The sequence below is a fragment of the Blennius ocellaris genome (assembly GCF_963422515.1).
Source record: "Blennius ocellaris genome assembly, chromosome: 21".
Classification (NCBI taxonomy): domain Eukaryota; kingdom Metazoa; phylum Chordata; class Actinopteri; order Blenniiformes; family Blenniidae; genus Blennius; species Blennius ocellaris.
Genome location: NC_137670.1, coordinates 5,684,017 through 5,711,748, shown reverse-complemented (window position 1 = coordinate 5,711,748; position 27,732 = coordinate 5,684,017). Strand labels below are relative to the sequence as shown.

The window sequence follows — 27,732 nt, the reverse complement described above, 5'->3', positions numbered from 1 at the left end:
AAAACTAAGAAACTGAATGATGACATGAGTTTATTACATTGACAATAATTCTCTTTTCTGTTTTGAACAGATCAATGGATAAACAATTTGTTTTGAACATAAAAAAAAACAACCCTTTAAATAGGATAAAAGTAAAGCACAAAAACCATGGACATTTAAAAAAAAAATTCCCAGTGTAAACTGTTAACTGTCCAAACAGTTCAAGCCCAAAAGGTCGAAACAAGAATTTTAACCACTAATCGAAAAGAAAAAAAAACAATTTAAAACTTTTTTTTTTTAAACAAATTATTATTTTTTTAAATTGTAGTCTCTGAGGCAACAGCAGCCGAGGCTCATGGGTAAACGGTGGTTTGTGGAGGCCGGACTGAGCGAAACCGAAGAAACCCAGCGACAGCGAGACGAGAAGTGAAGCAGACATGACGCGTCGGCAGCGTTTCAGACGCTGCGTTGAGCTGCTCTGTTTTGCTTTATTGACAGAGAGCAGCTCCTCCGAAACCATCTCCATATTTACACCCGCGGTCAGCTGACCAGGAAACAGACACACGGGGGGGAATTGCTGTCCAACAAGCCGCGGGCGGGCGGGAATCGAACCTGCGCCCCGTGAGCTCAGTCCAAAGCGGCGTGCACCAAGGCGCCGTGTCCTCCCGCAGACTTCGACTTCTTCATCTTAACGATGGCCTTCTCCATGTCGGACTGGTGGATCGGGCGGATGTAGTCCTCCAACGGGCTGCCGGGACACACGGGAAGAACGCCACTGTAACATCGACTGGAACGCCGTAACGGCGCCGTCACTCTGCGTTGCAGACGTCTTACCTGTTGACCTGCGTGTGGACAAAGTCCCGGACGCACAGCAGCGCCGCGTCGCGACACATCTCTCTGAGGTCACTTCCTGAGAAGCCGTCCGTTTCCGTAGCGACGCCGTTGAGGTCGACTGACGGGTCCACCTGCGGGTTGACACTCAGTAAGTTGGGGACCGTCTGAAGAGCCGCCTGAGGACCTGGTGGGAACCGGAAGACCTGAAGAGGAACTTACGCTCTCGTTCTCCAGGATGAGTCTGAGGATCTGCTCTCGCTGCCGCACGCTCTGCATGACGGAAACACACCGTCAGTTTCGGTCCCCGTCTGTCGCGGCGTTTTGGTTTCGGTCGATACGTACCGGCTGGTTGATGTGGAACCTGGTGGGCATCCTCCTGAGGATGGCAGAGTCCAGGTCCTGAGGTCGGTTTGTGGCTCCCATGATGATGACCTAACAGACACACACACACCAGTGACGTGTCTTGACTTTTGTAAACACCAGACTCTCAATGTCCATACTTCTAACTCGGGAGCAGGCAAATACTACTTGCGTGTGTGCATGCGTGTGTATGTGTCTGTGTACCTGACAGTGGTGGTCCGTGTCCAGTCCATCCCACAGACTCATGAACTGAGCCTTCATCATGGCCGTGGCCTCGTGGTCCGAGCTGGACCGACTCCTGAGGAACGAGTCTGTTCAAACACACAGAGAGGAACCGACTGGTTAGAGAGGTTTTTATTTATAAAAAGGTCAGTCAGTGTGTGTGTGTGTGTGTGTGTGTGTGTGTGTGTGTGTGTGTCTGTGTGGCCCCTCACCAATTTCGTCGATGAAGATGATCGACGGCTGCAGCTTGACGGCCAATGAGAACACGGCGGCGGCGAGCTTCTGGGACTCTCCGTACCATTTGTCTGTCAGCGTACTCGGCTGCAGGTTGATGAAGCGAAACCCCGCCTCCTTCGCCGTCGCCTTGGCGATGAGTGTTTTGCCACATCCCGGAGGTCCATACAGCAATACCCCTGTTACCACGACGACGGCGTGAGACCATATCCACGGCACCCAACACCTCATTTTTGCAGAGCGGCTACATTTGAGTGGACTTTTTGTTGTTTGTGTTGTGTCTGAATTCAGTGACGTGTCCGGCAGGGGAGTGACCTCTGACCTTTGGGTGGCTGCAGCAGTCTGGATCCCTGGAACAGGTGTCTCTTCTGAACTGGTAAGATCACGGTCTCCTTCAGCTCCGTGATCACCTCGTCCAGGCCGGCGATGTCGCTCCAGGTGATCTGTGAGCATTCAGGCGTCAGGCGACCAATTCACAGCTGGGGTCTGCTGACGTGTGACGAAGAGCTGCTTCGCACGCGTACCTGCATGGTGAGCGGGTCCACCAGGTGGGCTGCAATGCTCATCTCGTACTCCGACAGCTTCACGTTCTTGACTCCAATCTGTCGCATCAGCTTCTCGGCCTGCAAGAGAGCCGATCGGAGGTGAGGAGGACTCTTCGCATCTCTAAAGCGTGTTGACCTTTTCAGAGCATCTATAGCCGCCGGGGTCCAATCTGCACGCTTTGGACAGAGCCGACACGCCAACGGGCTCACCTGCTTCTGAGCTTCCACCTTCTGCTTCCTGGTGGGGTCGATGGCGTCCACCATCCACTTGATGGTGAAGTAGGTGACGGCTCCAAAGATGGTGAGACGGAAGAGCAGCCCGATGACCTCGTTCCTGCCCAGAGGACGGGCGATGTGCTCAGCCGGGACCTCCCTGATGACCATGGTCAGACTGGCTGTGATCTGACAACACACACACGCAGAATCAGCTGCACAGATTACCAATACTATGAGGTCGCGACTTATTTAACCGGCCGATCGGAACATGGGAGCTCCTGAATCTCGCGGTATTGCAGTTTATTGAAACGAGCCACAGCTGCTCCTTCATCCAACCCAAAGATCTGACACAGGTGTGTGAAACGCCATCGCGTTTGAACACATGCAATGTTCTTCAGTTGAAAGTGATCTGTTCCTACAGAGAGGAGACGGCGCCACCCGAGGAAGACAAAACTAAATGTGTCAAGGACCCTCAAAGACAACCGTCATACTTCACACTACAGGCCCACCATGATGCAAGACACTGAAAAATCTCTGAAGACAACGGTGGTCAGGGTTTTCCTCTCCTGGACCTCCAGGTGAAAACTATCCTATAGAGAGAGACTTCATTTAGAACTCTTGGAAGGTAAGAATGTCCTTCTCTGATGGCACTAAAAACACCAATAATACTGTTGCAGAGTTCCTCCCCCTGTGTGAGTGAGCTGAATTGTTGAATACTATGTACCATAGTTTACAGTAGACAATCCAAGACATGGGGCAACCAGTCTCCTCTGGCTTATCGGGAACAGGACGTGTGAAGGTTTCATTGCCAGGCGTGATTTAGATTAAAATAATAATCTGTAACTTTATCTGTAACAGAACTCGTCTCCAAGGTTACCTTTAGAAGCACTTCCCTTTCTGACCCGAAACATCTCAGGGGGGAAATCAGATCACAAATGAATGCAAACGTTGAAGATATGGTCAAAAGTACGGAGGGAAAAAAATGGGATTGTCAAGCTCCATTATCAGAGCTACTCAAATAGCAGTAAATCCAGAGTTTGTACCCTCCACCATGGATACCGGATACAGCAGGCGGGAAAACAAAGGACTGACTTTTATAGCACAACTGTTTACAGGACAAAACATGAAGTCCATCGAACAACTTTGGACTGAGTTCAGTTTGCCTGTGCAAGAATCATAAGGAATGGGTTAACATTTGCAGAGCATCCTCGGAAATAGAGCAAGTGTTTATGTCACTTATAGAAAAAGATTCAAAGAAAGTATATGATAGCTTGAGGGTAAAAAAAAAAAAAAAGGAACTAGAATGAAACATTGTAATAACACGTGAACAATGGGAGGAAAAATTTAAAGAGGGACATTTTATATACGTTTTATTTCATAAGCACAATTTCATGAAAAAATTGAAAATGTAATGAAAAGCACCTCCTGGTGTATGTTGTTCCTGTATATTCAATAAAAAAAAACAAGTTCAAAAACTATTTATAAAATACACATTTTTCTGCTTCCAATGCCATGTGCGTGTGAGATGTCTTTTGAATTATTCACACTTTATTGATATTCACTCTTCGAAGAAGAGCGAATCTCTTCTATGGAGAGATTATGGTCTCTATGGAGACTTGGGATCAGAGGTCACAGGTTCAAATCCCACAGCTGACCACTGGAATGTGGCAGCTCAACACATCCGAGAGATGGGTCATAAAACAGGAATTTCTCCCAAGGGGATTAATAAAGTATAAAGAGCTGTATAAATGAAACAGCTAAAGGAGAAAACGTGGCAAGACGCTTAAAAATTTCAGTTTTCATTTTCAGTCACACCAGTAGAGGTGAAACAGAAACCACTCTTATAACTCCGGTTCATCCGGTTTGACGTCTCTGGCTTTTTAAAAGCATTAAAACGAAAGAGAAGAGAAGTCATGTTTGTAAATGACAGGGAAATCTATGGTTAAGTTGTAAAATCTCGTCAGCAGAGGCTTTCTGTGATCCGCAGGAAAACTCTTGTTGTGGTGAAAACCCCCCGATGGTCTGACAGGGACACACCGTGACAGTGTCACTGGTTCAGTTAGAGGAGACATTCTGTGATTCTGCGGTTACAGGATCATCTGACCCGCAGCAGGTCTTCGGGCCAGGGTTCGGACCAGCAGAGCCCGGCTGATGGACCCGTGAAGACCCCCGGGGGACCCCGGCTAGCTTTAGCTTTAGCGTTAGCTTGACCTTCCGGGGTGCGCGGCGGTAACAGAGCGAGTCTCCACCGGAGTCACGTCCCTGAGAGGCGGCCGTAGCGTGCCTGAGGCCCCGGGAGAAAGTCACGGTGATTCTCCGGTAATATCCGCTTATATCCCGTTTAGACTCACCTCCTCTCCGGCTGTCGGACCCTCAAACTCTCAGCCGCCAGACTCTCGTGTTGCGGACCTCCAGAACGGTCTTCTACTTCTTCTTTCGCGTTTAAACTGTAGCTGAAACCACCAGCGCGAATCTCCGCCGCCCACTACAGGCCAAGTACAGCACTGCACCTCCTATTAACTATAATTTGTATCAACATAAACCATTATATTCTGTGTGTATAAAACTATTATATTACATGTAATAGTACTGAATGGAACGTATTATTGTTGTTCTGTATAATAAACTATAATACATCTCTATAGTGTGAAACAGAACCCAGGCCCTTTTGCAGAGGAAAAACCCAACAATTTTACATGAGCACGAATAGCAGATGGTGGAAAGATAAAACAAATTTTTACCAGGAAGAAACCTGCAGCACCAGACTGACTTTCTGCTGTTCCGGTTGGGGTTAGAGGATAGAAAGAATAGGGCAGACAGAGAGATTGTGGGTTGGGATTGAAACCTTGGTTTGGGTAGGGGGTGACACAAGGGGAAATCTGGGTCCATCAAACGTATCACTACTGCACTCTGTGTAGTCTTACTGTGTTCAACTTAATATGTTCTGTGTATCTTCACTCTATAAATCTGAGAATATTCATTGTATTTAATATCGATTCAATTCATAGCTTAAATGCATACAATATTCAATATTGCATGTATTTAACTTTGAAAACTGATAATATTTGTAGTCCACAATGTAACACGTAGAAAGTATAGTGTAAAACACTAAGGATACTCTCCTTATTAAAGCTGTCTTCACTTTCACTGCTCTGCTGATTCATGTGTGGTGCAGTTCCGCCTTCTTCCCAGTAGGTGTCACTGTTTTCCGTCGACTTCGTTCATTATTTAATATGACGTTATATTTCCTCAGTTTTATAAACAGTCCTTGTTTACACCGTTTTCAGTGCAAACTTAACACTTTTCACAGTGTTTGTACAATGCATATTGGTGCCGATATACTCAATGACGCACTGTGAGCTTATTCCCATTCCGCTGTTGGTCCGGGTTTGTTACGTAATAGCGGCAAGTTGCCAGGTATTGTAGAAGCTTTATAACGGAGGATAAGACTTTGTAATTTTGGCAACCCTAACGGCTAATTCTCCACTGGAAGTGACGTCACCAAAAGAGTGCCTACAAAATAAGTGCAGTTTTTTAAGCATTACGTCATTTGCTGCATCTTTTTTTCCCCCACATTGTAACGCGTTAAATAAAGCTGAACTAAACTATGAATTCTAAGTGCAAATCAGAAGGGATCCCATTATTAATATTATGAACGAGCATGAAGACACCACCACGAGAAGGGTGAGCTTATTATTCCAAACATAACTGTAAGGTTTCTGTGTTTTTATTTCGCACTAAGCAGGTACTTTATATTGAAGGCTGCTGGCTGCGCGCCGCTCCTGCCGCCGCCTTGACGCGTGCGTCGCCGCTCGTGCCGCTGTCTCGCGTGCGTCGCTCGCTGCTCCCGCCGCCGCCTTGACGCGTGCGTCGCCGCTCCTGCCGCTCAGCTCAGAGTCTGGCGGAGATTTTCTAATCACGGCAGCTCTGCCGCGCTCCGAGGCCGGGGATCAAGTCTTGCCCTGTACCGCTTGGACGGCCGGTTCTGCACGGAGGAGCGACCCGTGGATGGTCTCCGGGCGGGGACCAGGAAGCCCGGGCCCGCAGCGGGAGCAGGGAGGAGGAGGAGCAGCAGGAGGAGGAGGAGGAGGGCCCGACTCCTTGATATTTTGAGCCGGAGAACGGCACCGACAGCCGGGCTCTCTGGCTCTTGAAGGCCGGCGAGCGTCTTTTTTTTGTTTTTTTTTGTTTTTGTTTTTTTGCACCGGGCTTCTGGGGGAGGGCGGATAACGGACCGTATTCTTACCCAGCGTCGGACTCCCGGTGTCCTCTCGGAACATTGTCGAAGTGCTGGTCCTGATTTATTGATGGACTAAGAACTGTGAATAAACTGGGGACCGGGGCTAGTTAGCTCCGGGCTAGCTCGGCAGTCGGACGGCGGAGGCTCCGGGGGAGCCGCGGCGGGGCTGTCGGTCCTTTCTCACCTCATCGGAGGCCCGCGACAGAGACGATGGCTGCGGCTTTGATTAAAGAGATCGTCAGTCGAAACAAGCGGCGGTATCAGGAGGACGGCTTCGACCTGGACCTCACATGTATCCTTTCTTTTTTGTTGTTGTTGTAACGCCCCGGTTCGCAGCACGCGAGCTGCCCGGCGAGGACGAGCCCGTGGCGGGCAGCGTCACCGTGCAACACACCGCTGCTTCAGTAGCGTGTCCATAAATCCAGACTCTCATCCCCGCAGACAGGTCACTTTGTGTCGTTTACAGCTGCTGCTGCTGCAGCAGCCATCCGGGGAGCAGTGCAAGTTTTCTGGTAAAGTGACCTGCAGGATGCTGAGCCACACGAAAACACCCGAGAAATAACAATCACACGTCTGTGCTTGCTGATCTGGAAACATTTGATCATTTCCAGGCGATCCAAAGTAGTGATTCCTAAGTAGTGATAATAGCTCTCATGAAATAAACCTGAACAAAGGTGTAAAAAAAACCAAAAAAAACCCCACAGGTGTGACTTCCACTGGCTGCACAACAGGAGATGTCAGCTGCTCTGCAGCACACAGAAGGAGCTTTCACTCCCATGCCGTCCAGCAAGGTATTCTACCCGATGCAGGATTCTATTTGTCTCTGAATGCACTAGTTGCGTTTGCTTTATTTATAATCTATTCAGAAAGTAGGAAAATAAAAGACAGAGGGTCGGAAAGTTGACCAAACTTTGAAGGTTCCGGCAGGTTGTGTTTCTTGTGCAGCAGCAGACGTGTTGGTCCTGAATGCCGTGAGCAGATATTTATCCCAACATCATCGCCATGGGGTTTCCTGCTGAGCGGCTGGAGGGCGTTTACCGGAACAACATCGACGACGTGGTCAGGTGAGCCGCCCGTCCGACCGAAGCTTGTGACAGACGTTTACATCGCCACGCTCTCATCACTGTTCTCTCTCTCTCTTGCTCTCTCAGGTTTTTAGACTCGAAGCACAAGAACCACTATAAGATCTACAACCTGTGAGTGCCACATTTCTCACACCGCCAAGAGGCCGTTTTTAACTTGTTGCTGATGTTCGTTATCGTTGTTTCCGCAGCTGCGCGGAGCGACATTACGACTCGTCCAAGTTCAACTGTCAAGGTGAGCGTCTCTTAAGGGCGGGAAAACGTTGTCGGCGCCCCCCCCCCCTCGGGGCTCACGGTCTCTCCGTGTCTCCCGCAGTGGCCCAGTACCCGTTCGAGGACCACAACCCTCCACAGCTGGAGCTCATCCGTCCGTTCTGTGAGGACCTGGACGAGTGGCTGAGCGAAGACGAGCAGCACGTCGCCGCCATCCACTGCAAGGCGGGCAAAGGTCGAACCGGCGTGATGATCTGCGCCTACCTGCTGCACCGCCACAAGTTCCAGGAGGCTCAGGAGGCGCTGGACTTCTACGGAGAGGTCCGCACCCGCGACAAGAAGGTACAGTTCAGAGTTACAGGGGGACGTCGGTTACGTAGAACTCCAAAGTGTTCGGTCCACCTCGTCCGGATCTGGTTGTGCATCTTGAGCTGATTTCAGAGCCGTTTCTTTTTTTGGGGAGGGGGCCATAAATACATTTTTATCCGATCCGTCTTTCTTTATAAAGGACTTTAATACTTTAACACAGAGCTAGAGTGCGGCTCACACATTAACGTCAGAGAGAAAAGGTTGGTTTTAAGAAGACCGAAGTAAGGCGCCGTGTGCAGTGGCGGATTGTTTCATAGTGAAGGAGCTTCGAATGGAAAAACGCAGCCTGGTGATCAGCTGACCTGACGAAACGCTCGGGGTCGGAAGGGTGGAGCAGTTCAGGGTTTGAATCCGCCGCGATGCCGAGCGTCATTTGACGGTGGACTTTTTGGAATTGTGCATAACGTTGACTTTTGTGAGCCGTCGTCCTCCATCCTTGACTTTTCAGAGGAACCAGGCGATTCTCCGTAGCTGTAGGTCTCTAAAGCCGAGGAGTTTCCGCGACTCCCCCCGACCCCCCCTCCCACGTGACTGACCCCTGTGTTTTCTTGCTCAGGGCGTCACCATCCCCAGTCAGCGGCGCTACGTGGTCTACTACAGCTTCCTGCTGCGGACCCAGCTGCACTACAAGCCTGTGGCTCTGCTCTTCCACAAGATGCTGTTTGAAACCATCCCCATGTTCACCGGAGGCACCTGCAGTACGTCCCGCCCGCCACCCCAGCATCCCGCCGCCACCTTCGCAAGGCACCTAATGACCCCCCCCACCCCTTTTCCTCCCTGCAGACCCACAGTTTGTGGTGTATCAGCTGAAGGTGAAGATCCACACGTCGAACCCGGCCCACACCCGCCGCGAGGACAAGCTGATGCTGTTTGAGTTCCTGCAGCCGCTGCCGGTTTGCGGCGACATCAAGGTGGAGTTCTTCCACAAGCAAAATAAAATGATGAAGAAGGTGAGTCCTTTTTTTTTTTTTTTGCATGAATCCTCTCTGATGGCGTCTCACAGGCTTCCTCCGGTTGTGAGTGAGACGTCGTCGTTGGTTATCGTTCAGACTCCTGCCGGTCTTTATGAAATCCTCTTCAAGTCGTTCGTCTTTATACGTCAGAGTTCTACTTTCCAGGCTGAGTCCCGTTGGTTAATTCTGGTGTGTTTGCTTTGTTGACTGAACCCTTCCGGACCGACTCAGTCTTATTCAGTTGATACGTTTATCGTCTCATGATTGTGGTAGTTTTTAAAACACCCACGTGTGTACAATTATTTGTGTAGCTGTCCTGTAAGAAGTCTTGGCTTCACGGGTTGCTCTCATTGGTTGAGAATATCTCCAGTTAAAGTATGTCGCTGGGCTTTATTCTCGGTCCTGCGTCACTCCGGTGTTGGACAAGAGGTGTTGCAACACCGCGGGTTAGAGGCGTCCTCACCGTCCGTCGTGCTCTTCTCCCCTCCCCTGCAGGACAAGATGTTTCACTTCTGGGTCAACACCTTCTTTATCCCGGGGCCCGAGGAGACTTCCGACAAGATGGAGAACGGCAACACCGGGGCCCTCCGGGACCTGGGAACGACGCTGGTGACAGGGATGGAAACGAACGAGCGCGACTACCTGATCCTCACTCTGACCAAGAACGACCTGGACAAGGCCAACAAGGACAAGGCCAACAGAAACTTCTCCCCCAACTTCAAGGTAAGGCACCCCCGCAAGCTTGGAGTCCGGTCCGTCGTCGGCCCACCCGGCTCACGCTCGCCTCGTTTGTGCCTCAGGTGAAGCTGTTCTTCACCAAGACGGTGGAAGAAGGAGCCAACTGTGACTCCAGCAGCACGTCGGCCTCGGTGACGCCGGACGTCAGCGACAACGAGCCGGATCATTACCGCTACTCCGACACCACGGACTCAGACCCCGAGAACGAGCCTTTCGAAGACGACCACCACAATCAGATCACGAAAGTCTGACGTGTTTGCGTGTGTGTGTGTGTGTGTGTGTGCGTGCGTGCGTGCGTGCGTGTGTGTGTGTGAAAGAACTGATTGCTGGGACTCTGGATTCAAAGAGCTCTAATCAGTGGATAACCCTGACCCCCCCTCCACCCCCCCCCCCATCCAGGTTTTGGGATCTTTTACTTGCTTCACAGTTGGACAATCAAGTGACCAGGTGAGGGGGGGCTGGGGGGGCGGGGTCATGGATGTGGTTGGACAATGAGACGTTAAATGGACAGGTTAATTAAGAAAAAAAGAAAAAAAAATGTAAGGAGTAAAACTTGAATCTAAACAAACTGAAAGACAAGTCGACTTTTTACAGACTTCCGCCACCACGTTTGTTGGATGAATTCCTTCAGCCGCCAATTTTTCCCTCCATCCTTGTTTCCTTTGTCCACGTTCAGTAACTCTGTGCAGAAACGACGAGACTCTGCGTCACTGCCGTGCTCTTCAGGCTTCAGTAGTGCTGACTCTTCTTTCTGTGTGTCAACGTCACATTCGTCAGCGTAAACTAACTCCTTCTGTGGAACTATTCTTTTTTTTTTTGTGTGTGTGTGTTTTTTTTTTTTTTTATCATCACCAGCCCCGACTTCTTTCAGCTCAACGATTTTATTCGGCGTTCGCTGTGAGCCTCAAATTATTTATTGACATCATGACGCCATGATTGTGATGACTCACCAGTGAGTCGTTTCACGTCGGAGATCTTGGTTTTTAATCGGCCCGATCGGTGTAGAAGGAGACGGTTTGGTTTTGACGTGAATTCGCGCACAGAGAGAAGTTTCAACTTGTCGGATGTGACGACGACGAGGTGAGACGATTTGCGGCACCCTTGTAGCCGGACCCTCTGGTCCCTCCGGTCATCTCGTACACTTACAGGAATCCTACCTTTGGTCGTGCTTGTGTCAATCCTGAAGCGACACGCGGTGTAACTCCTCTGAAGCTGTAAAACTCTCGACGCTCTTGAGGCCGTGGCGGTGCCTGGAGGCAGGGGAAGTTTGCACTTTACAAAGAACACTTAAAGGCCCCGTTGGCATTCCTTGGGCAGGCGTACTCCATCCTCTGCGGTCAGCAACCCGCGTGGTTTCTTGGGACGTTTAGTGGGAATGGAAGCTCGACGTCTTGGTCGGATCCATCCAAGAGGTCGCGATGACGAAGCCGCCGCACCACAGAAGCTCGTTGTCGGTTGTGCAGCAGCCGAGCGCTCAGGTCCGGACCCTGGTTGGACGACACCCGGTCCATCGGTTTTGGCACCGTTGCGTGTCTGGTTTGTGATGTTTTTAACGAGAATAATCGCTCTCTCCATAAATGGTTAATCATATTTACTGGCTATGTTTACTTACGTCAAGGTCTAATTGTATCAAGTGAACATCGCAGACGCTCCAGTCGGATCGAACGCGGAGCCCGACGTCGATCAAGCTTAACTCGAATCCGACAGTTTCTACTTTCTAGTCCGGTGAAGCGTCGCCAAACTTTCTTTAACTGTTTCCGAGTGTCGACTTTCATACTGCAATAGAAGCGAGTACGTCAGTGATCTGGATCTGGGGCATCGGTAACGGTTGTCTGGGGTATCTGTGGTCTCCAGGTATCTGGCGGGTCGACGTTTGAGTCCTCGTGCACGATCTGGGTTCACGGACCTGCCGTGGCCGATCGTTCTTGCTGTTTTTTTTGGGTCCGATCGGACGCACTCTGCTCCATGATTCGGATCCAGAGTTGGTGTTGTACAGGAAGGTTATCTCTCAGACGCTTCAATGCTCAGTAAGACCCTGAAACGGATCCCGTGTGAAGAGAATAATGTTGCTTCATGGTGGCTCCCTTGATATTCCCGTGGTCTTCACCGGTTGTTCTTTGGGCTCCAGCAGTTGGCGATCCTTGATTAACTTCAGAACACTCTGTGGATTCACGCACACCTCCTCCAGTCTCCACGAGTTTGGAGTGTGCGAGTCTGTAAACTATAAGCTGCATTCTGTATGCTCCCTTGTCTCGGTGTTAACAGCTCATTGTGGTGAATTTTTCGGTGCTAAGCTAGCCTGAGTTCCTCCATGGTGCTTTGTTCGCTCCGTCATTCCCGAGGCAACCGAACCGCTACGCTTCCGGTCTTTGGTCCTGTTTGGTGCTATCGGACCGAATGAGGAGTCCCATTCAGATCTGTAGGGAATCGGTCGAACGGACGACTGGGTGGTTCCTGTCAACGAGTTCGCGTACAATCTTCTTTCTGGTACAAACGTATTGCTGTCGTCATGAGTGAAACCTCCCATACGGTCGTTGTTAGAAAATATAGCGTTGACCGTTTTCATTGGATAGTTTCTGTACAAGAGACACAGTGAGAAGAAACCCACGTTATCTTTTGGTCTCCGTGGCTCCAGAGCTCATTTAATCTTAATACATTGGATTTATTAGGTAAATGTCAGGTTTATTCCAGAAGAAAAAAGGAGGCTACGTGAACATCAATCCAATGCACGTGCCGTCGGCAAACTGCTGATGTCCCCAACGTAGCTTTCAGGTCGGTGCTGCGATCTTTTTCACCACAGATTTTCAATCACGAGTGTCAGGAATATCAAAAAATACTTAACTGAACCAGAGTGAAGCTATGACGAGGCTTTTTTTTTTTTTTTCCCCCTTCTTTTAATTGTATTTCATGCGCTGACTCGGCTCAATCCGTCGGCACTGGAAGTCGTTACTTAATTTTGTTAATGAACCAATCTTTGCTTCAGCTTTTCTGTTTACATCGCGTCACCAAACTTGCCAAATAAAGCTCACACTGACATTTTCTTTCTTTTTTTAAAAAAAAATGTTTTTTATTTCCAGTACGTTTTGGCCTTCAGGTGTGCTCGTGTGGTTCCCTCCGCTTACAGATGCAGGTTTATTAGTTTCACATTTCAGACCTTGGGGAGTGTCTGTTGAGCTTTTCAGATATAATCATCGTGCGAGTCGTGTGACTGCCACATAAAGAACCATCCCTTTGGATCCACGAGTCCAACTGTCGCTTAAAAGTCGCTCACATCAACCACGTCTGTCGGGGGCAAAAACAAAAAAAAAAGTCCGTTACTCAAAAGTTTGAGGAAGATCAAATGTTTTACTGGATTCGTGGTTAAGGAGGCCAGTGTCGGCAGAATAACTCCATTCACTTCTGCTAAACTGTGATTGGACAATCAGTGTTTGAGGTTTAAAACATTTTTTTTTAGGTTTAAGAAATTGGTCTGAAAGCTTAAAAGAAAAAAAAAGAAAAAAGTTCTCTTTCATTATTAGCTGTGATTGTCCCAAACATTTCAGCCCACTCAGTGAGGGACGGACGACCCGTTGTGGGACGGAGGGAGGGGGGTTCTGACAGACCTGGTTCTGAATTCCAACCGGCTTCATTTCAGGAGAACAAAATTTATTTTTCATCTGTTGTTGATTTCAGTGACTCAGAACTCACACACACTAGTATACACACATGCCACTTGGTTTTATAATGGAATAAAAACACTGTAAAGGTGAATAAACTATTTATAAACAGTTGTTTGTCTGTCTCGACGGTGTGTGCTGTTCGGCGAAGCCATGCTCTTTTCTTTCTTTTTGACCGATTTATCCATCTTCCATTTTTTTTCCAGCTGCTCACTTTGTTTATAAACATTAACAAAAAAAATAATTTCAAAATGAATAATACTTTGAATGTAAATGCAGACTCGACTGTAAGACTTTGCGTCCTCCCCAGTTGGGAACCACTAACTTATAGCAACAGTCGCACCCCAATGCGACGGTGAACCCCCCCGCGCCCTAACATAACCATGGTTACCAGTGGGACCATTCCAACCCCTGTAATGTCTGCCTCCAATCCAGAGCAGTCAAAGCAGCTCGATGGACTCGAGTGGAAATGACAATACAGGTTTTCTTCAAACGCTGAAATTTATTCAAAAGTGGAAATGGAAACCTTCATGCGTGCGACGTCACTAACAAACGTCCGACTGGCCGGTTAAGTGTCGGGGAGGGCATTCTTGATGACCTCACAGCGAGCTCTTCAGTGCTCCAAGCAGGCTCAGCGCCGACTCCACGCAGCCGTCGAAGTTGGAGTGGGTGAAGGCGTCGCCGCCGCAGACGAGGGGCGGTCGGTTCAGGAGGGTCATGTGACCCGGACAGTCTGGCACTGTGGTCAGCACCTGGAGAGAGGGAACGTGAGTGGACGGCTCCCTACAGCGGGGGGGGTTACGTACGACGGACAACCGGCCCACCTGGGAGTAGCGCCACTTGTGGCACTTGGTACCGATTGGCTGAGGCAGATCAGGAAGCAGCCTGTAGAGCTCCTGCAAGATGATTGACTGGACCGCCTCCTTGTCCTCCTCCAAGTGTTCCACGCCAAACGGGATGCTGGTGTGGACAACCAGGGACGGACCGCGGCCGGCGGGATCTGAGGGGACAGACGGGTGAGACTTGGAGGGGAGAGAGAGAGAGAGAGAGAAAGACGAGTGAGACGCACCTAAACTGCTCTTCCTGGGATCCACGGCGATGTAGCGAATGCAGCCACTCTCTGTGAAGTATCGGGCGCCCCACGGGAAGCTGAAGACGGCGTCCGGGGAGAAGAAAAGGGCGAGGGCGAATCGCGACGAATAGACGACACCGTCCAGCTGCTGCTGCTGCTGGTCAGACAGCACTGAGGGGGAGACGGGGGACACAGACGGGCAAGTCTTTCAACACGCAATTGCAAACTGAAGCTTCCTCTCTGATCACTCAAGAACACACACTGTGTGTTCACTGTGTGTGTGTGTGTTTCAGGCTCTCACAGGGTCTCACATCCCCCTCCAGCTGGAGGATTTGAGGGACGGGCATCGTCAGGACCACGGCATCAAACGTCTCGCTCTCTCCCGCTTTCCTCTTCACCTCCCATGATGCACCGCGGCGGTACACTCCAGTCACGTGACGCTCGAAGGCCAAATCAGCCCCTGAAGGACGGAGACACGAGCTGTCAGGACTGAGTTTGGAGTCAAGTGTGGGTAGTCAGCATCAGGTCGTTTGGTGTGATGCGTCAGGTGGGTGTTTACCAGACTCGGAGAGGAAGTGTTTGACCAAACTGCTCATGCCCAGTGGCGTCACGTAGTCACAGCTGGCGTCCCTCTGCTTCAGACCTTCAATGTGACAGTCGAGGGGCTTCAGGACGCCTGCAGCCAGCAGCTCGGAGTAGAAACTACATACGCACACGCACGCACGCACACGCACAGTTCAGTCCAGTCGGTGCTCATGAGGCCTTCAGGTGGTGTCATGTAGAGGTATATTGTGGTGATGCATCCAGGTGCACAGTGGTGGTTGGTTGTGATGCATTTAGGAGCTTGGTGGTGATGTGTTCAGTTGCATGGTGGTAATTGGTGGTGATGTGTTCAGTTGCATGGTGGTAGTAATTGGTGGTGTTGTATTCAGGTGCATGGTGGTAATTGGTGGTGATGTGTTCAGGAGCATGGTGGTAATTGGTGTTGTGTTCAGGTGCATGGTGGTAATTGGTGGTGATGTGTTCAGGTGCATGGTGGTAATTGGTGGTGATGTGTTCAGGTGTGTGGTGGTAATTGATGTTGGTGTGTCCAGGTGTGTGGTACCTGTGGTGGGACTGAGCGTAGGCAGGTGTGGTGGAGATGTACTGAGCTCCCAGGTCAGCAGGGTGAGACGAGGGGTCTGGGGACCGACTGGTGCACATGCGGCCACCTGAGGCGAGAGACGCGACGACGGGTGAACTTTAATTCCAAACCTGGCGGAGACAATTGACATGAGGGACGTCACTGACCTGCACCCCTGGATTTGTCCCATACCACGATGTGGACTTTGCTCTGCAGCTCCCTTCTCAGCAGGCACGCGCACAGGCTGCCCGTCAGGCCGGCACCGACAATCAGGACCCGGGACATGTCTCACACCGGAGCCGGACCGGGATGCAGACTGGGCGAGAGGCACGGAGGCAGACCGGCATGGGTTCGAGTCCTCGGCAGGAGAAGTTAACTCCGCCCCCACTGTTACCAAACGGGAGACACAGGGAGGGTAAACAAACACTACCGGAACTTCCGGGTTAAAGGCAATTCCTACGCCACATTCGGTTTAGAGGCGGCAAAATTATATTTTCATTTCATTAATTAGCGCTTTCACTAAATCAGTCGTTAAAAATATTTGGAAAATTTAAACATGTTTGAATTGATTTTTCATGTTAATGTTATATTGCTATTTGGACCTTTAAGAACTGATTAGGTTGTTCAGATCATAAATAAATGAAGCTTTTGCTCACAAGCAAAACTGTAAAATATCAAAATTCCAATGCTAGATTTGTCTGGTTTGCATCCCATTTATTAAAATGTGGATATTGACATCGTAGTCAGTATTTTTAAAACATGTTTTTGTCCCTGATTTATCTATATGTATATATAAACAATGCAGTGGAAAATTCTGCACCAATCAAATTTCAGCAAAGTGATGTTGGTTTATATTTGCTTAAACGACAACTAATGACATTTAAGTCCATTTACTTGTTTGAATATCCATTTCACTTGCTTTTATAATTTTATAATAATAATAATGCATATGTTTTATATAGCGCCTTTTTTCTTGGCGACTCAAAGATGCTTTACATTGCATTATTTATTCACTCCAGACTCAATGGTGGTAAACTACAGATGTAGCCACAGCTGCCCTGGAGCAGACTGACAGAAGAGAGGTTGCCACTCTACCTCCTCTGACCACCACCTAGCACTCATATTAAATTCACCCAGGCTTCCTAGTGTTCCCTCACTGGCCCCCATCACGGTACTGACCAGACCCTACCTCACGTAGCTTCCGGGATCTGACGGCGTGGGGCACTCCCAAGGTGGTATGGCCTATTTTTAAATAGTGTTTATTTTGTTTTTCTCTTCGTTTCATATTCCACTCTTATACCAGTCACCACTGAGGCCTGTATGTATTAATATTTCATATTACTTACTTGCAACTCCACAAAGAATTTTCCTCTGGGAATAATAAAGTATTTCCATTTAATTCTAAATACTGAAACAGTATATGGAATTGTTCTTTTGTATAAGTATAATTTAGAACATTTTTATAGTTGATGTGTTACACAACAGAGCCATGGTTTGATCCTGAATCAGAGCAGATCCCCCGTCATCACTGTTTTCAATGACTAACTGCAAACATAAAACATTTTTTATAGATCAGTGGTCCATAAATGATGAGGTCACTGTAGTTCTTCAGTGTGGTGTCGAGGCGTTATCTGAAAATGAACTTTAAATCGGTTGAGTTCATCAATCGATTTGCTCGGGGAGTGTCGCGCTAACCAATCAGGTGACGGTCCGCCCTCTGGTGTCACGTGACCACTCAGCTGCTCTGAAGTTTGTGTCCGACTGATCAGAAGAGGAAGAGGAGGGAGAGGAGCACAGGTGAGCATTATTAACCGGCTTATTACCAGATCATTGCCGGCGTAGAGTGAAAATTCAACTTGAAATGCGATTTAATGAAGCGGAATCTAATCCGAGGAGCCGAAAACGATCAACGAGCTGATGCTTGTGTGTGTTTGCTTGTGTGTGTGTCAGACAATGTTGTGTGTGTCGGTGTGTGTGCTGGTGCTCTCTGCCCTCGTCCACAGCAGGCCAGATGTTTACAGACATCGACACTATGGAGACCCGCGGCACCAGCTGGACCCTGAAGTGCACATGAACATCGTGAGTACAGTATTTGAGCTCAAAGGTCACGATGACTACATTTGTTCAAGAGACACCTTTATTTCTCTGCAGACACTGTAAGGGCCATTTCCCCTCGACAAACAAAATATAGTAATAATTATGGAACCTTCAGTAATAGAATAATATCTTTTAGTTAATTTTTTTTAAATTAAAAATCTGTTTTCAGTGTTGCAACTAACCACCAGGAGGCGATTCAACTTTTTTGTCGGCTTCATCACTGTAACTTTTTAAGGAACAGATCACTGATATAAAGGAACCGCAACCTAAAGCTCGATCCATCTGTTGGGAATAATCTGGGGATCAGCTCAAGGACACTTGGTCATCAGGAAAGTGAGAGATGGGGAACTGAAACATTGCGATCAAGAGACAACTCACTCTATCAGCTGAGTCACAGTCTGCCTAAAGGTCACATATTTAATGGAACAGTTCTTAATATCCAATATGCCTCATGCAGAAAAAGATGAACACTCTACTATAAAACACGTCATCAATATACAATAAACCCGTGAATGGGTACAACTGTAGAGGTAAGTGTGCATAAATATGCGCAAAAAATATTTTCAAGCAGCAGATATGGAGATAAGAAGAAAAGGCCCGGCGGGTATTTGACAGTTCAGTAATTATTAACAGGAAAAATGAAATGTCTCAACTATATCAGCTTATAGATATAAAAGAACAGCTCAAGAATGTAAAAAAACAAACAAAACTGTTCACATATTGAAAAACTTGGTTCACCATTTTAAAGGAGTCATTCACACAGTTTAAAGATTTATGGAGCAGTATAGGAACAGTTCACATATTCAAATGATTCGTCCTTGGATTTAAACAAGTAGATATAAAGGAAGATTCCTCAGATAGAACGGAGCAGTTTACATATTTCCACGAATAAATAACAGACATTCATCATTTATTAGAAGGATATTGTGTTGCTGTATATTTAGATTGTGTTGTTGTTGTTGTTGTTTGTCTGTGCGTGCAGTCAGAGATCATCAGGAGGTGGGGTTACCCTGCAGAGGAACACGAGGTGGAAACCGAGGATGGATACATTCTGACCATCAACAGAATTCCCAGCGGAATAAAACGCAGCGCAGGTATGTGACGACAAAGTCTTTTTGTGATTGTTTGTGTGTCTTTGTGGCAGCTTTTACTTGTTTGTATGTCTGTTAAGACATTTTATGGGTCATTTGTTTTCCCTTGACAACATCTGTGTGTCAATGAGGACGTTTGTGTCTCCAATAGAGCTGCGCGAAAGCATGTAATTGCAATTTCATATTGCCATTTATTATGTAATATGGGACTAACAGCTGTTTAAGATACGCTGGATCCTGGTTGCTAAGTGCTAGAAAAGTTAAAAGAAGAAGTTAAAATGCTATTTTTGATTTCACAGGAAGCCACTGAAGAAGTGTGAAGTGATCTGTTACTGTCACTCCTTTCACTTCAGCATTTCGAATCGGTTGGATTTTTAAAACAATTTTCTCACACTCGTAATCATGAATTACAACAGTCTCATCTAGGAGAAACAACTGCACGGATATATTTGTCAGTGTCATTTTGAGTCAGCGTATTTCTAATTTTAGAAATATTACAAAGGGGAATAAAAGCAGTCTGGTTTAATGTGGGAGTTGAAGGATAAATCCTGGTCAAAAATAACTCCCAGGTTCCTCACAGTGGTAAGGAGGTCAAAATGAATACCATCCAGGGTTACTAGATGGTTGGATAATTTTTCTCTCAGGTGGTTTAAGCCAAATATAACAGTTTCCATTTTATCTAAGTTCAGGAGCAGACAATAACAGCTCAGCCAGAGTTTGACAAGTTGATCAGTATACTCTGGTTTGAAAGAAGAATACATTTGTGTACTATCTGTATCCCAATCCAAGTTGATGGTAAATGGAGATCACTTATACAGCAGGAATAACAGTCCACTAAGCGCAATTTTAGTCCCATTCAATTCAGTTCCATTTTATTTGGCGAGTGCCAAATACAACAGTAATTTTAAAGCACTTTTACAGAGAAAACCCCAACAAGGAAAGTAAAAACTCCCTTTATAAAGGTAGAAATCGTTGTATAATTACACACTTTGACCTCTGGACAGATGGGGGTTCAGACTTGCAGCCTTCCAATTTAGATGCACAATAATTTTCCCTACATTAAGTGTGTGTATAATGTGAAAAGTCTGAACATAGATTATGATTTAGCAGTATTTACTTTTGTAGTTTCACGTCTGGGCCCTGGGACACACGGACACTGACCCCTCTGTCTTCATATTTTAAACTTTGGAGTTGTCAATAACCAGACTTGTCCCTGTGAACGGGTCGATGGTGTACCTGGGGCTGAAAACTCTACTTTTCTTGTACACCCACCCCTCGCTCTGGTATCCCGCGGGTCTGTTTAACGCTTCCTTTCCTGGTTCTGGTTCTACAGGCCCAAAGCCGGTGGTTTTCCTGCAGCACGGCCTGCTGGCCGCCGGGAGTAACTTCATCACCAACCCTCCAGACACCGGTCTGGGCTACGTGCTGGCAGACGCTGGTTACGACGTGTGGATCGGGAACAGCAGAGGAAACACCTGGTCCAGGAAACACCGGAGCCTGAGCCCGGAGGAGGACGACTTCTGGGCATTCAGGTATCGGCACAGGCCAGATCCATGTTGGGCCTGAAGGGACACTGGAAGCTAAACGAAGGGAACGGAGAACAACAGACAAAAAAATAAAATAAACACGTGTGGTACAATAGAAACAAGGTTGAATGGAATGACGATGGTGATGATGATGGTTGTGACGTTAATGCTAATGATGAAGATGCTCTGTGGTTGGCTGCAGCTACGACGAGTTGGCTTTGAAGGACCTTCCGGCTGCAGTGGACTACGTTTTGAAGATGACCGGCGAGGAACAGATTTTCTACGTGGGACACTCTCAGGGAACCACGATCGGTAACGCAGTGCTCCGCTTCCATTTCAAGATCCAACTGTCACACGGTTCCTATCTGGTATTTAATCCACTTTTACCCGTTTCCCAGCATTCATAGCGTTCTCCACGCTGCCGGAGCTCGCCAGCAAGATCAAGATGTTTGTTGGGTTGGCTCCAGTCGCGACGGTCGCCTTCACCGGCAGCCCCATGACCAAAATGGCCATCCTGCCGGACAACATTATCTGGGTAACACCCAGTCACGTGACCCAACATTGTCCTAACCAGTCACGGGACCCAACATTGACCTAACCAGTCACGTGACCCAACAATGACCTAACCAGTCACGGGACCCAACATTGACCTAACCAGTCACGGGACCCAACAATGACCTAACCAGTCACGGGACCCAACATTGACCTAACCAGTCACGGGACCCAACATTGACCTAACCAGTCACGTGACCCAACATTGACCTAACCAGTCACGTGACCCAACAATGACCTAACCAGTCACGTGACCCAACATTGACCTAACCAGTCACGTGACCCAACATTGACCAAACCAGTCACGTGACCCAACATTGACCTAACCTGTCACATGACCCAGCAATGACCAGTCACATGACCAAACACGTCAAAGTTTCTATGAGTTGTGTTTGTTACACTTTGTTTCACCTTGTGTTGACGGCTTGTGGTTGATGTTTCGTTCCCTGCAGGATGTCTTTGGTAAGCGGGACTTCCTCCCTCAAAGTCACATGATCGAGTGGTTTGCGGAACACGTGTGTGGGAAAACGGTGCTCAAGCAAGTGTGTGGGAACATCTTCTTTGTCCTCTGTGGCTTCGATGAGAAAAACCTCAATGTGGTTGGTTCTTTTTTTTCCCTTTTTGATTATGAAAGATCGCAATCTGTGGTGATTTGTCTGACTGACGTGTGCGTTTTGTTCCAGAGTCGGACTCCAGTCTACACCACTCACTGTCCTGCAGGGACGTCTGTCCAGAACATGATCCACTGGTCCCAGGTAACATGTCTACGAGCACCTTCTGTCCGACATCGTTGGTGTAAAGAGGAGGAATGTCTGAATCGGTTTGGGTCTGTGTTGCTTGCAGGCTGTTCACAGTGGGAAACTCATGGCCTTTGACTTCGGAGCTGCAGGAAACATGAAGCACTACAACCAGGTGAGTCTAGATTCCTATATACATCCTCAGTTAGCAGAGTAAAAGGATCAGTGGCCAGAAGCAGTGCCCGGCCAACCTCATATCGCTAGTTGACACTAGTAACTCATATTCTGTTCGAAGGGCTAAAAGATATTCATTGTTTCAGTTAGTAGCTTCATGGTGAGAGAAGTAGCCTCGAATTGAAGCATCTAAAAATGACAAAGAAGTTGAGCGCCTCCACGCTGCAATCAAGTTCTAGTGAACCCACAGAACCTCCAGCCCTCTTTTCAGTAGACGTTATGACAGCTTCTCGCTCCAGGTTCCCATGACAATGAATGAATCATGTTCCCCTTTTTTGAATTGAATCACTGGAATAAGTCGGCTTTTTATTGATATTCTCATTCGTTGAGCTGCAGCCATATATGAGACCCATGATTAGGGGTCGGACGTCAGGTGGTAGTCCATAATGCAGACCTCCTTGGACTACAGGAGAACACATTGCAGTTGGTGCATGACATGGTGTAGAAACTTTCATCTGCTCTGGGTTGATTTCAGTTGCTCGGCCTGAAATCGGGGGGCACGAGTCGACTCATCAGAGTCCAGAAACCAAAAGAGACCCAGACTGATTCATATTTGAACGTGTGAACAGTGTCTTTGTTGACCGTCTCTGTGTTCTCTGTGGCCTCTGCTCAGTCCACTCCACCTCAGTACCACGTCCAGGACATGAAGGTGCCCACCGCCCTGTTTTCAGGGGGCCATGACACGCTGGCGGATCCTAAAGACATGGCCGTCCTCCTCACTCAGGTGAGTCAGTCAGAAGACTGCTGGGAGCACAGCAGCACCTGGTGGACAGTCGAGGCACTGCAGCAGATGCATGAACGCATGCAGAAGAATCAAGTAAAGATTGAAAAGGAACGTTTGTGCTTTTGTGCAGGTGCCAAACTTGGTCTTTCATCGATACATTGAACACTGGGACCACCTGGACTTTATTTGGGGTCTGGACGCTCCTCAGGAGATGTTCCCCTACATCCTGAAGCTGCTGCAGGAGCATCGCTAGATGACCCGTCACACCTCTTTTTAAAGCTCTTAACTTTAAAACCCACCACATTAAAATCAACACCATTTTTAAACCTCGAGTCTGTGCTGCTTTTACACAAGGAAGCTCTCATTGAGCAAGCCAAACAGAAGTGAATATGTAACAATGCTATTAAAATAATAGTATGCATAAATAGGTGTCAACCAGAGGTCAGTGGAGCTGATGACGGATATGGGAGGAGCCAAATAAATCACATTGTGCTGCTTGGATTTGCTTTATTGACATATTTGAAATGTTAAACGAGGACTTTCATAAAAACATTCTTTTTCGGTTTATTTTAATGTTTCTTGTAATTCAAAACAAATGGGATGTGATAGATGGTTAGTAAGCTTAGCATTAGGGAGCGTCAACCAAGTTGAGCTGGACAGTTAATAAACAGGAAGTGCTCATGGCTGTTAGTGTAACTTAAGGTGCGTTTACTCATTACGAGAAGGAAGGAATGTCACGAATCTCAATTCCTGACCACGGATCACGATTTTGACCTAAATTTTATATATATATATATATATATATATAAGTAACAGCAGGAAACGGTGGCGGATCATCACGAATCATTACGCACGGTCACCAATATTGTTCCGCGGTGTCGCAAACTTATGCGCATCGTCACTTTGTCTCACCGATCTGTCAGGAGTGTGGCGATTCGGAAGAATTTGGTAAATACAGTGGTTTGTCCTCTGTAACGTTCCAATCTATTCCATGTCTGTCCTTGGTAACACCATCATATGTCCCCTGTCTGTCTTCTATAGCACCATCGTCTGTCCTTTGGAATATCTCCCATCTGTCTCTCTGTCCTCCCATTTGTCCTCTGTAACATCCCCATCTCTTGTGTAACGCCATCGTCTGTCCCCTGTAAAAAAACCCAGATGTGTGTCCTTTAAAACCATCACATATCCCGGTCTGTCTTTTGTAACTCCCCCATCTGTCCCCCTGTAACGCCATCACAACATCTGTCCTATGTAACACTGACAATCTTTCCCTGTGTCTCCACTACGACACGACCATCTGTCCCTTACCTGCTCCCTTTGCCTTTCCACTACAGCATCCCATCTCACCCGTCTGTACTCTATAACCCCCCCCCCCCCCCCCCCCCGGCTCCCTCAGTAACGCTTCCTCAGCATGACGATGATCTTGTTGAACCTCAGTCTTTTAGCGATGTCCATTGGAGTTTCTCCGTCCTGAAAAAGAAGACGGGCATTGAACCTGTGATTGTGGCTGCTGTGCAGAACGTGTCGCCGTGTGGGCTGGTGTCTTGTCCATACTTTGTTTTTGAGGCTGGTTTTGGCTTTCCACTTCAGCAGAAGAGGAATCAGATGGTGGTTTTTTCTCTGGCAGGCGTAGTGAAGCGGCGTGTTTCCCTGCTGCACCAAAAAAAAAAAAGAACCCACCGGGTTACTGTCAGGGGTTTGCTGGACGGCACACACCAGTTGTCCAGGTTAAAATGGTCAGGATGTGAGCTGAGGCCTGTGAGGTCAATGAAGACTTGGTGCAAACCGCGTGTCGACTCACCAGATCGACGGCGTTGACGTTGGCATTGGCCCTGAGCAGAGCCTCCATCAGAGACGCACTCTTGCGCTGCTTCTGCAGCTGCAACACAAGAAAGCGCGTCAGGCCGACGTCGTCTGGGCTGCTGATCGGCTGAGGGACTAGCTGTCGTGGTTACCATGAGGAAGTATCCGAGCAGCACGACGGGCATCAGGATGGCGATCGTCAGGTAGTCCAGCAGGGAGAAGGTCTTCCGGGAGACATGGTGGACACACGTCCTCTTTTTCTACAGGCGGGGCAGAAGTCAGTTATTGATTTCATTGGCATTTGATGACGACAATGTGATGACATCACCAATAGGAGACACCTTATTGGTTCGGTGGATGTCGGCCTTGTGTTCCAGGAGATATTTGACCGTTCCCAGGTTGCCGCGGCGGCAGGCGGCGATGAGGGGCGTGTCTCCGTTATGTTCCTCCTGAACGTTGATCTGGGACGGGTCGACTTTCAGCAGCTCGTACAACTGATGGACGTCTCCGTCGTACGCTGCCTGGCAGGCCGGCTTACGTGTGACGGGGGCGGACAGAAGGTCAGGAGAGTCGTCAATAATCGAACGAAGAGTTGGCAAGATATGGAGACGAGGAGTGGAAATGTGTTTTGGGAGCAGTTTGAAAAGCGGACAGTGTTATCTTTAGTATGAAAAGATAATAGAAAATAATTGGGACCAAACACCAGGATGTTATTGAGACATAATAGCAGCAGTGCGATAAAGGATGTCTCTTTTATAGCTATATATATATATATATATATCCTACTATCAAGAGCATAAAAGTGGAAAGAAATGTTGCGATTTTAAAAATGAAACCCCCAAAAAAGTAAATAAACAAAACAAAACAAACAAAAAAAAACAACAATCATGGGGCTCTGGAATTGAACCCCATGAGTCACATGAGCAGAAGAGTTATACACATAGTAGTGTAATGTAGTGTAATGTTGTGGAGTGTAAAGTTGTGTAGTGCAGGATAATGTTGTACAGTGTAATGGATTGCAATACAGTTTAATATAGTGTTGTGTAATGATGTGCAGTGTGTTGATTATCAGTGAGATAGGACATGTACCATAAATGAAATCAGGTTTGATTTTGTTTTGAACAACAATTTTTCAGTCATGTTTTCTCACAAAGTGTAATATTGTGTAGTGTGTTTGATGTCAGTGAGTTCAAAACTCAGCCACAGAAGCCTGCAGTGATTTTTTTACTTGCAATGTAAAGTTATCCCATGACGGGTGATTTTGCATGGTGTAGTGACATAGTGTGTAGTGTGTTGTGTCGCTGTGTTGTGTAATGTTTGGCTGTTGCATAATACTTTTGTTTTGTGTGTTGATTGTGACTGACATTGTAAACATACCACAGAAGAAACCAGCAGGTGTGAGGTTTGATTTAGTTTTAAACTAAAATAAACTGAAACTTGTGCGATTAATGTTCTGTAGTGTAGTTGAGACATAATAGTGTGTGTGTGTGTGTGTGGGTGTAACGTGAGTTTGGATGTAATCTGCAAAGGAAAAACGACGTGACAACCTTTTTTTAAAGTTCTTGCGATTTTTTTTTCCTTCCAGCTGAACTTAACCTCACGTGGAAATGGAAACGTGGTATCAGTTACAACACATCTGTTTGTCTCCGTTTGAAAACGTCAAAGAGAAGAAAAGAAAAGAAAAAAAAGAGTCGCTTACCTCGGAATACACGAGGCCCATGACAGCTCCGACACACCTGGACACGTGACTGCCCCGTCATACCTGGATTATTACTTCCTCCTGCGTATTTCACTATAAAATAGGGTTATGTTGATTTGGTCACGTGATGTGACGTCATGCTGGTTTAACGCACATTGTGGACTATTTCTTCAGAAATGTGTTTATCGGATTTAAATCTGTCATTGTTCACAATTTTATGATTTTTATTGGTGTCTACTTTGACACCACAGTATATGTTTTGTTTTTTGTTTTTTTTTTTATTATTTTTGGTTTTGTTTTTTCTGTTAGATAAATCTCTCGGACACTTGTCTGCAACCTTTTTGACCAAAAGAGCCACTTTGTGACTTTACATCAAATTTAATACAACTGCAGCCGAAAAACACACTGGACCTTTAAAATGAGGCTGACACAGCTCTTCAGGTTTCATATATAGTTTTGATATATGAACATGAACAGTGTCTTGTGTTGTATTTATCAAGTTTCAATTACAATTTAGGATGGTAATCATTTAATAAAGTTTTCAGCTGTTTTTGGTACCTGATTTTAGAGTTTTCAACCTTCTTTTTCAGCATTTATGAGACAATTTAGGCAGTTTAGGTGTCATTAAATCATTTTTGCTCTTTAATTTAGGATGCTTTATCAGCCTTTTAAGTTTTTTTCCTCCCATTTACTATGGTTCTTGCTATTTTTAGCCATTTTAGTTGAGCTTTTTTTTGTATTTATTTATAGCAAGAGTTAAGTCATTTTGAAAATGACTTTGCAAAAGTATGAATATTCACTCACTGTTTGTCAGGATATTCTTCTTTTTGTCAGATAGGAATGTAGCTGTGGGGCTTTTGGGTTGCATGTAATTTAGAACTTGTCATTCTAGTTTGTGAGCTCTGTTGAAACCTCTGACCTTCCTTCTTCTTGCTACAATTGGTGCATTTCTGGGACAGTTTTGGCAGGTTTTACCATTCTCTGTCACTCGAGGGCAATCTCACTTCATTTAAATAGACACTCCTTGCAAAGCCAATAGTACCGACAGGTCGAGGGCGAGGCATTGGTGCTGTATTTTCAATTTCCCGCAAACACACAAATATAAGCTTACAATCTATAAATCTCAGTTAATTTGTCAAGCAATTGCAAATATTTAATAACTTATTAAAAGAATCCCATTCAAGCATTAACGTAAACAAGTTCATGATTTGAGGTATGCAAACAACAATTATAACAAATACTTTTGCCAAGACACGCAAAAGATGACACGTGTATATGTAACTGATGAAACCGCTTTACCATTTTAAACAGTACATATAACAACCCATGAAGATTTTACAAACTAAAGCATAAAAATGAAATCAAACCTGGTTTCTCGTGATTGCTGGATGAACTGTCGATTATTCTATCCCCTTTTCACTATGACAAGAAGA

The 27,732-nt window shown here is 46.9% G+C and overlaps 5 protein-coding genes across 5 annotated transcripts; 2 read left to right on the top strand and 3 right to left on the bottom strand.

Annotated features, from left to right (window-relative positions):
- Window positions 1–13: 13 nt before the first annotated feature.
- Window positions 14–4,838, bottom strand: atad1b (ATPase family AAA domain containing 1b). Its single transcript, XM_080517609.1, has 10 exons — window positions 4,742–4,838; window positions 2,385–2,576; window positions 2,154–2,252; window positions 1,952–2,072; window positions 1,608–1,808; window positions 1,378–1,484; window positions 1,156–1,245; window positions 1,033–1,083; window positions 814–944; window positions 14–727 (listed from the first exon to the last, which is right to left on the bottom strand). Exons 2-10 carry the CDS (start codon window positions 2,556–2,558, stop codon window positions 607–609), a joined length of 1,095 nt encoding a protein of 364 aa, XP_080373735.1. The 5' UTR covers window positions 2,559–2,576; window positions 4,742–4,838; the 3' UTR covers window positions 14–606.
- A 1,472-nt stretch (window positions 4,839–6,310) lies between these two features.
- ptenb (phosphatase and tensin homolog B) lies at window positions 6,311–14,008 on the top strand. The gene is made up of 9 exons (XM_080517374.1): window positions 6,311–6,922; window positions 7,610–7,694; window positions 7,782–7,826; window positions 7,904–7,947; window positions 8,029–8,267; window positions 8,851–8,992; window positions 9,078–9,244; window positions 9,743–9,970; window positions 10,048–14,008. Exons 1-9 carry the CDS (start codon window positions 6,841–6,843, stop codon window positions 10,234–10,236), a joined length of 1,221 nt encoding a protein of 406 aa, XP_080373500.1. The 5' UTR covers window positions 6,311–6,840; the 3' UTR covers window positions 10,237–14,008.
- An 8-nt stretch (window positions 14,009–14,016) lies between these two features.
- On the bottom strand, window positions 14,017–16,241 carry rnls (renalase, FAD-dependent amine oxidase). Its single transcript, XM_080517375.1, has 7 exons — window positions 16,004–16,241; window positions 15,819–15,924; window positions 15,273–15,415; window positions 15,015–15,173; window positions 14,711–14,884; window positions 14,466–14,641; window positions 14,017–14,393 (listed from the first exon to the last, which is right to left on the bottom strand). Exons 1-7 carry the CDS (start codon window positions 16,119–16,121, stop codon window positions 14,241–14,243), a joined length of 1,029 nt encoding a protein of 342 aa, XP_080373501.1. The 5' UTR covers window positions 16,122–16,241; the 3' UTR covers window positions 14,017–14,240.
- A 1,327-nt stretch (window positions 16,242–17,568) lies between these two features.
- lipf (lipase, gastric) lies at window positions 17,569–24,141 on the top strand. Its single transcript, XM_080516614.1, has 11 exons — window positions 17,569–17,633; window positions 17,787–17,915; window positions 18,916–19,027; window positions 20,358–20,556; window positions 20,753–20,862; window positions 20,949–21,085; window positions 21,555–21,701; window positions 21,786–21,857; window positions 21,946–22,014; window positions 22,687–22,797; window positions 22,928–24,141. Exons 2-11 carry the CDS (start codon window positions 17,790–17,792, stop codon window positions 23,048–23,050), a joined length of 1,206 nt encoding a protein of 401 aa, XP_080372740.1. The 5' UTR covers window positions 17,569–17,633; window positions 17,787–17,789; the 3' UTR covers window positions 23,051–24,141.
- A 37-nt stretch (window positions 24,142–24,178) lies between these two features.
- ankrd22 (ankyrin repeat domain 22) lies at window positions 24,179–26,336 on the bottom strand. Its single transcript, XM_080517632.1, has 6 exons — window positions 26,300–26,336; window positions 24,942–25,133; window positions 24,753–24,860; window positions 24,599–24,676; window positions 24,352–24,450; window positions 24,179–24,267 (listed from the first exon to the last, which is right to left on the bottom strand). Exons 1-6 carry the CDS (start codon window positions 26,318–26,320, stop codon window positions 24,190–24,192), a joined length of 576 nt encoding a protein of 191 aa, XP_080373758.1. The 5' UTR covers window positions 26,321–26,336; the 3' UTR covers window positions 24,179–24,189.
- Between the last annotated feature and the right edge of the window lie 1,396 nt (window positions 26,337–27,732).

Bases quoted from the DNA above. Each gene is read 5' to 3' on its own strand.
- ankrd22 (XM_080517632.1), bottom strand. From the start codon at position 26,320: ATGGGCCTCGTGTATTCCGAG. The intron at 24,677-24,752 runs GTAACCACGACA...CTTGTGTTGCAG, and splicing joins TGCTCGGATACTTCCTCATG to CTGCAGAAGCAGCGCAAGAG. The intron at 24,268-24,351 runs GTATGGACAAGA...CTTCTTTTTCAG, and splicing joins AAACCAGCCTCAAAAACAAA to GACGGAGAAACTCCAATGGA.
- ptenb (XM_080517374.1), top strand. From the start codon at position 6,841: ATGGCTGCGGCTTTGATTAAAGAGATCGTCAGTCGAAACAAGCGGCGG. The intron at 7,827-7,903 runs GTGAGTGCCACA...TTGTTTCCGCAG, and splicing joins CACTATAAGATCTACAACCT to CTGCGCGGAGCGACATTACG. The intron at 8,268-8,850 runs GTACAGTTCAGA...TTTCTTGCTCAG, and splicing joins TCCGCACCCGCGACAAGAAG to GGCGTCACCATCCCCAGTCA.
- rnls (XM_080517375.1), bottom strand. From the start codon at position 16,121: ATGTCCCGGGTCCTGATTGTCGGTGCCGGCCTGACGGGCAGCCTGTGC. The intron at 14,885-15,014 runs GTGAGAGCCTGA...TCTCCCCCTCAG, and splicing joins GGAGGGGGATGTGAGACCCT to TGCTGTCTGACCAGCAGCAG. The intron at 14,394-14,465 runs GTGGGCCGGTTG...CCCTCTCTCCAG, and splicing joins ACAAGTGGCGCTACTCCCAG to GTGCTGACCACAGTGCCAGA.
- atad1b (XM_080517609.1), bottom strand. From the start codon at position 2,558: ATGGTCATCAGGGAGGTCCCGGCTGAGCACATCGCCCGTCCTCTGGGC. The intron at 2,253-2,384 runs GTGAGCCCGTTG...GCTCTCTTGCAG, and splicing joins AGGTGGAAGCTCAGAAGCAG to GCCGAGAAGCTGATGCGACA. The intron at 1,084-1,155 runs GTACGTATCGAC...TCCGTCATGCAG, and splicing joins GGTTCCACATCAACCAGCCG to AGCGTGCGGCAGCGAGAGCA.
- lipf (XM_080516614.1), top strand. From the start codon at position 17,790: ATGTTGTGTGTGTCGGTGTGTGTGCTGGTGCTCTCTGCCCTCGTCCAC. The intron at 20,557-20,752 runs GTATCGGCACAG...GGTTGGCTGCAG, and splicing joins GACGACTTCTGGGCATTCAG to CTACGACGAGTTGGCTTTGA. The intron at 21,702-21,785 runs GTTGGTTCTTTT...GTTTTGTTCCAG, and splicing joins ATGAGAAAAACCTCAATGTG to AGTCGGACTCCAGTCTACAC.